Source organism: Vigna angularis, chromosome 7 (assembly GCF_016808095.1).
Source record: "Vigna angularis cultivar LongXiaoDou No.4 chromosome 7, ASM1680809v1, whole genome shotgun sequence".
NCBI classification, from domain to species: domain Eukaryota; kingdom Viridiplantae; phylum Streptophyta; class Magnoliopsida; order Fabales; family Fabaceae; genus Vigna; species Vigna angularis.
The window spans coordinates 17,547,752-17,560,180 of record NC_068976.1 but is presented as its reverse complement, the minus strand read 5'-3'; the positions used below and the strand labels follow the sequence as shown (position 1 = coordinate 17,560,180).

The following is a 12,429-nucleotide window of genomic DNA, read 5'->3' as shown; positions in this document are numbered from 1 at the left end:
TTATTGATTTTTTTTTTGTATCTTGTGTAACTTTTAATTTGTATATATAAAACAGTTTCATCTAAATATATTAGTAAAAGAAAATAATACTGTTCTTCTCTCATCAAATTTCTAATGTTTTCAAGTAATTATATTTATCGTGTTTTTCTATACTATTACTTTCTACAATTAATTTTTAGGTTATTGCCATTGTTAAATAATAAAAACAGTTTTTTCTAAGTGTGAGTTAGCATGACTAAGTCCCCAATGGTTCACAACGATGAAATATATAGTTTAACTCACCACTTTTATCACATTTCTCATACTCACCACTGCATATGATATTGTTATATTATATTATATTTTTTAAAAATTTCGTTTATCATAAATTTCGATAACAACTATTTAAAATATGTAAAATAAATAAATAAGAATAAGACAATAGAAGAGAAACACTAAAAAAAGGATTTTTTTTTCCTCATCAGATGTTTGTGTAGAAACATATACATATACAATAGATGAGTTAACGCGAAAATATTACCTTTAATTGCATAAGACAATTTCAATTTGTGTTTTTACCGATTTAAAAAAATAGAATTGTCTACTATTTTTAATAATAGTGTAATACTTTTTAATGAGCTTAATAATTGTGTAATGCGAACCAACATTTTGTTTTCCATAATTTATCTAGTATTAACCCTGTCCATTATTAAAATGAACTTTAATTTATATATTTTTATATGACAGGATAATATGTAAGTAAACATATTACCATAGAAATATATAGTATTTATGATTACCCTTTTGTTTAAATGCTCGGAATCTTCAAATTGTTGAAAATTTACTAAAACCTTCCAAAATATTATCACTTTTTTCATAGATATTTTAAAATTCAAATTACAAAACTATAATCATAACAGTCTTTTAAAAAAGACTCTAAAAATGATTGTTGTTTTAATAAAAATATAGTTTAAAATCTTAATTAAATATAAAACCAAATTAAAGATTAAATATCTCAATGATTAGTGAATATCTTAAAATCAAATGTGTTAAAACAAGTTCATTTAATTCTAAAGCAAAAGTGGTTACAGAGGTAATGAATTATAGCACTGTAATCATAGACCAACAAACATAAATATGTTTAGTGTTATTCTCTATATATTCAATGGCCCACACAGAGCAAAGATTGTAGCATTCAAAGGATAAGATTACAATAGAAAAAGAATAATTATAATACTTTCTATTTTATATATTATCTTATTTTATATATTTTTTTAAACTTTATATGGCATCATTTATTAAATTTATTATTAGTTTACCTCGACCATTTCCATTCCAATTCACCAAAAGACGTCTATTAGAATTTACAAAAATAAGTTAGATTTGATCGCAAACTCCATTAGTTTATAAAATAGATTTCAACAGATTGAAAAAGCAGAAGATTAAATTAAATTAAATTTAGTATTCACACATTATTGATATAAAATTTGAATATTGTCAGTGAGAAATTATGGTAGATATTATTTTTAAGATAATCCTTTTAAAATTAATAAATTTATCAAATATGTCCATCTGCAATGGAAAAACCAGCATAAACTGTTTACATTGTTATTTTAGTCGAATTATTTAATAATAATAATAATAATAATAATAATAATAATAATAATATGTATAAAAAAAAAACAGCAATTATATCACTAACGTTATCTTCTTTCTGGATGGCCCCTCCCTCAACTTCACCAAATCACATCAGACTTGTCTATTCTTCGTTGTACTTTTTTTTTCTTGTAGAAGTTTGTCATTGAATTGATTCAAAGGGTTTATAGCAGAGTATGTGATATACTAAAATTTTCATAATGCATAAAGATAGATTGGACATAAAAATATTATATAAAATGTTGTATTTTTTACGTATATAAATATTATGAGTTGTTCTAAGAATCACATAGCTCAAAATGAATTTTTAAAAAGTCAAAGGCCAACATGCATTAGGATAGTACTTTTAAAAAAGTTCTTATGTTGCATCTATTTTGAAAAAGAATTCCAACAATTAAATTAGCAAAGTATGATACAATATATCTTGATTTCATTATGAACACTGTAAACAATGTTATGTATCTTAGATTTGTTGTAAGGTTGATGCCCCTAACCAATACATTTCAAAATTGGTGTTTTGAACATGATTTGAATTATATGTTTTTATGAGTATCTTATAACAATACTAATAAAGATCATGAAAAACAAATTAGTTAATTATATTTAAAAAATTAATTATTGTATATGTTATGTTAAGTCATATAAACATAAATAGTTGAACATTGTTAGGAATAAACTATCTTAAATATCAAATCTCATAAATTACTTTTAAAAATGGTTTGAAAATAACTTTTTTTTAAATCTAATCCAAATGATATCAAACATTCACAGCATGAAAAATATTTTTTTTTTCAATCAAACACTAGAAAGAGGGAAAAATAGTTAATTTGTTTTTAATATATGTTTTATACTTCGAATTCACTAGTGTTTTTTTTAATGAATTATAAATATTAATATGTATTAAAAAAATTTAAACTTGTCCAGTATATTAGAGTTTAATGTCATCCTTGTTAATACAAAAACCATTTTATAGTTAATTACGAGAGTGAATGTGAACCGAATATGTTTCCAAATATAGTAAAAATATTTACGAATAACAAACTATTGTGGTGTTAAAAATTACGAAAGGCTAAAATTTAAAAAATAAGTTTAATAAAGTAATTTATTATTTATCTAATTAGAAATAATTATATACAATATTTTTAACCTCTACACTAATCATGTTAAAACTGTTATTATGGGGATAATTTGTTTGGATTGATTACTAGTGTAAAGCATATATACGAAACTGTTTTAATTATATTTGTGAACTTTTATGTTATGCGGTGTGAGTCAGCGTCGTGTCAAGCTTTTGAATTTTAGGTCCCAACCCAACTCCCAAATATTGGTATTACTCTGTGATCTCTCTGCAGTCAACGAGAGGTTCCTTCGAAGTTTCTCTTTCACAATGCTTTCTCCAATCCTAATTATTGCTTATGAGGCAGTTTCATTTCCTTTTGATTCATCCTCCTTTCTTCTACCTTATGATTGCGAGATGAATCTTGGGGTAACATAATAAATTTTGCGTTTAATAATATTTTGTTTCTTCGTTATTTTTGTTTAAAATGGTTTTTGAATGATTTTTTTCCTGTAAAATTTATTCAATTTAATTTTTTTATGTATGACATCTAAATCGTTAACAGTTTCGAGTCCATTTAAGAAAAACGGGATAAGTTGTCATATAGTAAAACTTTCAATAGTTGGCTCACATCATCGTCTTGTCACGTTATCACCATCTTCTCCAAATTATAAATCATATTTTTCCTTCCACCACCGCGTCGCTGTGTACCAGGCCACCATCTTTTCCATGTTGCAGGGCCACCGTGAGCTTTACTATTAGCAATCACGCAAGCCACCACGAATCAACCAAGAAACTCACCCTGCAAAAGAAACCTTCCATTGCAACGAATCACACCCAAACCGTGAGTCCAAATTGCTATGCACTATCGCACCTGCATCTCCCTCTTCGTGCAACCACCGTGAGAACCACCATCAACATCTGACCATCTTAATCTTCTCCATCGCGAACCAAAGAACTCCACCTCTGCGAGAATCTGCAAAGTGAAACCCCAAAAATCACAAAATCATTGAACTTGCAGGAAACCCATAATTCTCAAATCTCCTTCGAACATCAATCCTAGTTCGCATAATAATCACAAACATTTTCGAGCAAGAACCATAACTCTCACAGATCGTGTCAAACCCCCAAATCGAATAGAGATCCTCCATCGCAGTAGGTCGTGCATCCTTCATCATCTTCCTCGCACACCATCATCAACACAGATAGCAAAAACTTAATTTGCGAAATTGCGCCTCCTCCATGGAAACCTGCAAAATCTCAAATCGCACCACCATTGAACTCGTTCAACCTCCACTAATGATGCGAAATCATCTGCAAGGAGTGAAACCCCCAAATCACTTTTCATTAAATCACAAAAACCTACGGACATCAAAATAAACCATAACCCATCATCGGAATTTCGTGCCTCCACAATTGATTTCGCGACAATCGAACCACGAACCTTCAGAAAACCCAAAAATGCACTTTAGATTCTCGTGCTAACTACCATCTCCTCCTTTGCAGTACCATCACGAGTCGAACCTGCAAAACCTAAAAACTAGTTCGCACCCAATTCAGACCAGAAGCCAACCACCATCCCATTGAATTGTGAACCAGCCACTATGAGCTCTACTATGTGACAACTCATTCTATTTACCTTATGTAATGCCATCAGACAAATAACCAAATTAAACAAATTTTATCAATAAGGAGATCATTTTGAACACCAAAAAAACTCGATGACCACTTTAAACAAAATAGCGAATATATATTTTAAGTGCTTTGATCATCCAAGGATATGGTTACATCTTATTATCTGTTTTAAAGTTTTGTTTATCACAATTTTATTTGTAAATATTTTGAAATAAAATAAAAAAATATTTGACTTATACTGTTGGGTATGGTAAAAACATAATATATTTTCTTTGACTGACTTTTGTCTATCAACTTCCAATGGCATCGAAACGATGCTTGAAAGCCTCCCACTACAAGCGATTCACTCCTTGCAAAACAAGTTACACATACAAATTACTATTCACAAACTCTTATCTTTCACTTAGTTTTTTTCTTCACCAATTGAATTAGAATCCATCAAAGTAAAGTAACATCCACAGTTGCAGGGAGATATTTTCCGTGTTCTATGCATTAGATTTACCTTTATCAAACATCAATTGAATAGCTTGCAACTTGCAACAATGCATGCATCAGCTCTTTTTTTCCCCCTCATATTCTCACCGTAAACTCTCTTATGTTCTTCAAAAACCAATCGAATAATATATATATAAGGTGTATTTAAGCAAGCAACTTTACCCTCCAAAAAGGCACCTTTCTGTTCAAGTAGATGATCCCTTTTCTCCACTTGCCATTGAATATGGGATGAGAGCAATTTTGATCCATCTATGGTTGCTAGCTATGACTGCCCAGGAATTTTCAAACTAATACCATTTGCAAGCATAAAATATGTGGGTTTATTTATTGACAGTCAACTTGGATAGAAAAAAATAAAATCAAACCATTTAACATTGTTTCACAAAAATGATCTTAATCTAAAGCATACATATTCCATTGTTCCTAAACCATGTCATACTAAAACACTTCTATTATTAATTTAGATTCAGTCATTTTAATTCATAATATCAATAATAAAAGAAAAGTTGGTCTCAATGATCCACCATATCGTGCATTAAGTAGCTAAATCCAGAAAATAACGACAAATAAATCAAATGACACTTATGGACAAGCTTTTTTCATGTTTATAAATACAAGATACAAGTTCAAGGGGTATTAACCATATTCTTTTTCACCGCAAAAAGTCTATGACTAATAAAATAAGCTTAAATCCAATATTAGCGTAAAATACATGTAATTAAATACACTTAACATATATTAAGATATTAGAATAAATTTACCTAAAAAGCATTGTTAGGAATTCCATATACTCTAGAAGTTTTACATTATTTTTATGTAAGATGAATAATATATAAACATATAAACTTATAATTCAAAAATATTGGATTGAAAATGATGTTTTTGTTTCTTATATAAACTTATTTATTATTCATTAGTATTGGATCTTTCTGATATATTTTTTCGAAAAATCTAATAAAGTAATTTAAAATTTTCATATTTAATAAAAAATAGATAAGATGAACCATATATAAATCTTTACTTATAACTTTAAAGTTCTGAGCATGTTGTTTTACGTTTATTTATGATTTATGTCAAATTTTAAATATATTTAAGTATAATAAATAAAATATCAATTTATATTATGTTTAAAATATATTACCAATTTAATCAATTTTCAAATATTATTTTTTAAACAAATGGGTACTGTAAGTTCCGATTAAACAATAAAATTCATAGAATAATGTTCATACTTATTTGAACCAGATTGGAACCAACTACCATAAAATATATAATATAATGTAAATTAAATCTTCATCATAACTTCAAATAATTTGTTTTTGAATTGTTTTTTCTTTGTTTTTTTTAAGGAATAAAACATTTATCAAAAGATAGTTGCACGGATTTTTAAATTTAAAACACATTATTTAGACAGTTGAGTTCTATTATTCAACAAAACACTTATTAATTAAAAGAAATACCTCTGTACAAGGTTGTGCAGTCTTGAAAGATTGCGCGGAATGAGAGAAAGATCTGTTATTATGATCCATTGGGAATGGGCCGGGAGAGGCCCATTAAATAGAGGTTTGGGCAGGGGTTTTGGAGAAGAGTCGGAAAAAGAGTGAGTTGGTTAGGGTAGTTTGGAGAGAGAATGTGTCGGGTGTTAGGAGGTATATAAAGTGGAACACATCGCAGCAACCAGGTTAGGGCGCAATAGAAAATACAAGCCGTAGAAGAGGGCTTCGTGTTCGTTAGCAAAGGAAACTCTATCCTTAGATATAGTGGTAACTCGCGGATCAATTCTTCCTCTGTTCTTCCTTTTTGTTGATTATTATTTTTCTTACTTCAGTGGCTTTTGCCCTGTTTTTTCTTTTTGATTGTTTTTATGCATGTACGATATTGTTGGTGATTCTTCTGGCGTGTTTTGTGTTATTTGTTCGGTGATGTAGATGGATCGGTACCAGAAGGTGGAGAAGCCGAGAGCTGAAACTCCAATCGATGAAAACGAGATCCGTATTACTAGTCAGGGAAGAATGAGGAACTACATTACTTACGCCATGAGCTTGCTTCAGGTAAAATTTTTAAAGCCTGAATTAAAATCAGAATGAGATTTTACAAGGACTGATGAAACTTGAAAACTCTGACGGACTGTGTGTATAAGAATGTTGTGGTAATTGTCATGCTTCTGCACTGCTGAATTCTTGAATATGTTCATAACAATGAACCTGGCCTCTTTTTATTTGGTTGTTTGTTTATACCTCTTTTTGCATTTGTTTCTGTTGCAATTTTATGATTCTAAATTTGGAGGGAATGGAAATAGATTAGCAGTGTGTGGTGGGTGGTCTATATTACCCTACTAGCTTGTACTTTTTTTTATATTTTGTGTACTTTTTTTTATTTTAAATTAAAGAATACAAAGTGTGTAATAAATTTATTATGATGAGTATATCTATGATTAATGTAAGGTTTTGATTATCAGAATTTAATTTAAAGCTTGTGGTGTGACAACTCCTCTCTAATTTCTCCCTTCTCTTCCATTTTTTAAATGTTTGTATTGGAAGTGTGTGTGAGTGGTGGGGTTCAGTGCCACTGTTCTTTTAATAGTGAATCTCCCAATCAAGGGGTAGTCTGTGTTCCCTTTTATTCTGTCTGGTAGCATTCTATGGTGGCTGAAAAAGTGGATATTATGAATCATACATTGAGTAAAGTAAAAGTTCAGTGAAGTTAAGTCATGAAGATTTCCCTCATAATTGACAAATAACTTAGGTTGGGCTCTTCAGTTTGTGTGCGAAGTCTTTCTTCTGTTCAAATCCCGTAAGCTCATCTTAACTTGCCTATGTGTTTTCACAGGAGAAAGGTTCTAATGAAATTGTTTTCAAAGCAATGGGGAGAGCTATCAACAAAACCGTTACTATCGTGGAGTTGATCAAGGTCTGTTGGTTATCGTTGGCAGCTGAGTTGACCACTTTTTTGGTATTTTGTTTCATTTAATGAAGATTTTATTATATGTATATTGTTTGGTGTTAATGCAGAGGAGAATTGTGGGCCTCCACCAGAATACAGCAATCGGATCCACTGATATCACTGATACTTGGGAGCCCCTAGAAGAAGGCCTCCTACCGTAAGAGTCTCTGACTAATAATATTTTAATTCTAAATGGATTAAGTGTTAAACATTCCAATCAGGTGGATGCTGGTTCTTACTGACAATTTTTAACATTGTCCATCTTGAAGTTTGGAGACAACGAGGCATGTGTCAATGATAACAATAACCCTCTCAAAGAATGAACTTGATACATCTTCTGTGGGGTAAGTTGACTTTCTGTCCTTTATACTGATGTCATCACCAATATTTTACTCTGACTCAGAGTTAGGGTTCCTAGTTTTATTTCAGTCATGCAGTATGAAGAGAGTTTCAGCTTTGAAAATAAGTTCAAACCCCTGTCTCTCTACAAGAAAATAAGTTCTCTTATGTGTTTAGATTACCAATACCTATTAACTATTATAGTAAATTAGTACTGTGGCGAAGTCTGATATGTTGGAGAAAGTTTTGTTTGAATTGGAAGGAATATTGAAGCGAAGTGCACGAATTAGAATTTCAGTGAAAGTGTGAGGTTTGATTTAATGATTTTCATTATTAAATTTATGTTGCTAAGGTTCTAGACATGCAGAGATATTGGTATTAAAATGTTGGAAGAACAATTATAGGCTTTGTTTGCGAATATCAATGATGTGATTTTAATGATTTTTAGTTCCCTCATTAAGTGCTTCCTTTGCTTAGTGATTCTGTGATACATCTTTTATTGAAACTCTTTGCATAAGTATTGAGAAAGAAAAAAACCTCCAAAACTATTTTTGTTTCCTTTTCAGTTTTTATTTACTTTTTATTGAAACATCTTTTAATTTAAAAACCGTGTATTCTTCAAAATAAGTTCAAACAACTGGCCTTATAATTCCATCTTTCATAACAGGTATGCATTTGATATTGTTTCACATTTGATAATGACATGAAGATCATAGATGATATGATGATTATAGCAAATGTTAATTGTAAAAGGTAAACTCAAGTAGGGAAAATAAAAGAAACTTTTGTTTGCGATAGGAAATTAGAGAGTATATACTGACACATGTACTTCTTTAGCAGGTTTCAAGATTTTAGATATCAAAATAGAGAAGCAAGTCATATTGTTATTATTTATTATTATTACTACTGCTATTATTGTTATTATTATCTTTGAATTATGTGAATTTAAGGAAATTTATAATATTTGTGTTCTCTTAGGTATCAGCCTCCATTACCAGCTGATCAGGTGAAGGCTGCTACAGATTTTGATTATGAAGGAGGTGGGTACATGTAAGTTGCTTCCCCTAGTTAATAGTTTACAACTGTTTTAACTTGTCTGATCTGCAGATGGTTCACCTAATGGCCGTGTTCGAGGTCGTGGTGGTCGAGGAAGGGGAAGGGGCAGAGGTATGTGTGTGATTGTTTATTTCTATGGGCTGTGTTTGTTGTGATGAGGATAAATTTTCTGTATTGATTGATATGGATGATCATCTGAGAGTTTTGCCACATACTATTCAGATATGTGAATACATTTAGATAGTTACTTGATTTCTTTTAATAGGAAACCACTTAAATGTGTCTGTAGTCCCTTTTAACGAGTTAGCAAAGCATCTTTTTGACAATTAAAAGAAAATATTCTTGTTTGTAGGCCATCTGAACACTAAGGAAAAGGTTGAAGAATGGTTATTTTGTTTTCTTACATGGCTGCTGAATTTTATTTCAGGGAATGGTTTTATTTCAGCTGATTATGAGGACGGTGGATGGGACCGTAATAGGGGAAGTGTCAGGGGCAGGGGTAGAGGAAGAGGACGTGGTTTTCGTGGTCGTGGAAGGGGAGGGTACAATGGGCCCCAATTTGATGTGCAGCAAGATGGAGGATACAACCAAGATGTACCTCAAGGCCGTGGTAATTAATTCCTATTTTATGTTTGTTTATTTGTGTTATTTCTGGGTCATTGGCTATAGTTGTTTGACAATCAAATTTTGCTGTGTATATTCTGGAAGTGTCTGAATTGGTTGTGTAACTGTTGATGGATGTATGGGCTGTCTGACAGTATCAGGCTATTGGCTTTTACAGTTTTACTTGATATTTTGGAAGTGATTGAACTTGTGTCTTCTGGCTCTTCATTTACTGTCTGGACATTGGTGCAGTTTTATATATCGCTTTAACCTTCATGTTTTACTTCAGTTCCATCATTAACCTTCATGTTTTACTTTAGTTCCACAGTTCCATCATTAACCTTCATGTTTTACTTCAGTTTCATCATCATACTCATTCATTCAAGGGTACATTTAAAAGACTGGGAGATATGTTTTGTTTTGATTTAGGCTTTGTAGAGCTGATTGAGAAGGGGAAATATTTTATCATCTTGTCCAATTTAACCTTTTGATATTTTTCACCCAGTACTTTTTAATTTTTAAGTTTATTGAGATGCTCTATGTGACTATTTTTTGTTATGATTAAATCAAAGGTGTACTTGTGACTGATATTCTGACAATTAGTAAGTTAACTAATAAGCTGCATTTAATTTTATTTAATAATTGTAATTGAATTTTGTTGTAGGTCGTGGCCGCGGCAGGGGTGGATATCGTGGAAGAGGTCGTGGCTTTAGATCAAATGGACCAATCCAAGCAGCTGCCTGAGGCAACTAGTTGGCTGGCATTAGTGCAGTTGCAGTTGACTTGATTAAGGAAGCAAAGCCAAAGTCATGTCTAATTTTATGTTTTCTTTTATTTGTTCAATTTTCTTCATTTCTCCCCTTCTTTTTCTGTGGGGCCCGAAGAACTGTAGGGTATTTTCTTCTTACAGTTTTATGTAGACGTTTAGTTTTGAGACTGCTGCCACATAAGGCACTCTTTGTTTTAGACCTTGGTCAGTTGTACTTCTGTTTTGGCCCTGAATCTCATTCTTTAATTTTTATTTTCTAGAGAAGTGTTTAAATTCATGTCTTTTTTTCTGATATATTTTTGCTTGTCATTTATAAAATATAATGCTCCAGGGTGTGTTTGGACGATTTTCTTAGTTTGGTACTTCTATTTCATGAGCAGGGATGTTGAAAGACTTAATATTCTGTTAACATCAATTGTGTAATTCGTAATTAAATTCAGATTATACTTGGTCCAAATTTTTATTACTGTCCACTGCAGTATTTGTGGTAACCATTCTTGAACTTCGTGTCCTAGATGTAGCTCTAATTATCTACTATTTTTGTTTATTGACTCCAGGAACAGATTTATTGGACTGTACCTGAGCATTTAATATCCCAAGTTGTATATCTGACCAGGCAAGATCGGCATTAATCAAAAGTGATTACTAGTTACCTATCACTAATCCTGATAAATTTACTACATCCCTTACAATAATAGATGATCGATATAACTTACAAAAATAATTTAAATCAAGTTCATTAAAAATGTTCAATGTTGTACAACTTACAAAAATAATTTAAATAAAGTTTCATTAAAAACGTTCAATGTTGTACAATAAGTAGTATTCTTTTAGTAATTTTTTCATCTAATATATGATTTAAAGGTTAATAGATAATTAAATGTTTCTTATAATACCAAAAGAATTATATTGTTATATTTATTAAACATGTTACCATCATTATTAAATACATTATGATAATTACAAAGAATATTCACTAAAATTAAATAAACCACTTACCATCTTATATAACAAAGATTCACAAGGTTACTCCGCACCAATTTAATCACTCAGTCGTGGTCTTGGACATGCATAAATTGAATTTGAAATGTTCTCAAAAGATTTTGGGAAGGATTCAATTAAACTTTCAAAATTAAATTTACAATGAAATGAAAACAGAATCAATTAAATTTCTAAAGTTAAATTTAAAAAAATTAAAACAGATCCAGTTAAAATTTTAGAATTACATTCAAAACTAAAATTAAAAAAATCCATTAAGAAAATACATAATTAAAATAAAATCACGTTTGAAAAATTAATTATATTTAATTTACCTATAAAGTTGATTTATTTGATCAAAATATGTTCTTGTAATAACTCTAATTGGCATATGGATTAGAAAGATTGATAACATATGGACTGAAAAGAGAAAATTAATATGGTGTTTGGTAATTTTTTTCTACCCAAGCTACAGTATGAATGGATTAAAAAATTCCTTTATTATCTTCATCATTGAATAATTGTATTTATTTTAGCTATGTTACGGTCTTTTCTACTTTTTACCAACACAAGAAAACTCTCTGTGAGTTCAACTTTGGATGAAGAGGTAATTATTTGTGATCGAAGCTGCTCCCTTCATGGAATCTATTTATCGTGCTCTTCAGTTCTTCTCCTTCCCTCTGTTAGGGTTTACGTCATTTTCAGATCGAAAGAGACGTTGTTATGTTGGGCTGTGCAGTGCTTTGTTGTTTTCAGCTGCTGGTTCTCTCATCTCACTGAAAGGCAAAAGCGCTTCCCTCCCACTAGCATTGTTCGGCTGAAGAGCTTGAATAGAAGAACTGTCCATTATATTGCGGCTAGACTCTACTTTTATTAGAGGGTGAGCTTGGTTCTTATTGGAGGTTTCTTTTCTACTATG

General features: G+C 30.6%; 1 protein-coding gene across 1 annotated transcript; it reads left to right on the top strand.

The window, feature by feature from the left end:
* The first annotated feature begins 6,424 nt into the window (after window positions 1–6,424).
* LOC108338071 (uncharacterized) lies at window positions 6,425–10,809 on the top strand. Its single transcript, XM_017574753.2, has 9 exons — window positions 6,425–6,585; window positions 6,751–6,873; window positions 7,652–7,732; window positions 7,834–7,922; window positions 8,035–8,109; window positions 9,083–9,144; window positions 9,212–9,271; window positions 9,588–9,770; window positions 10,428–10,809. The coding sequence occupies exons 2-9, from the start codon at window positions 6,751–6,753 to the stop codon at window positions 10,505–10,507; spliced, it is 753 nt and encodes a 250-aa protein (XP_017430242.1). The 5' UTR covers window positions 6,425–6,585; the 3' UTR covers window positions 10,508–10,809.
* Window positions 10,810–12,429: the final 1,620 nt, after the last annotated feature.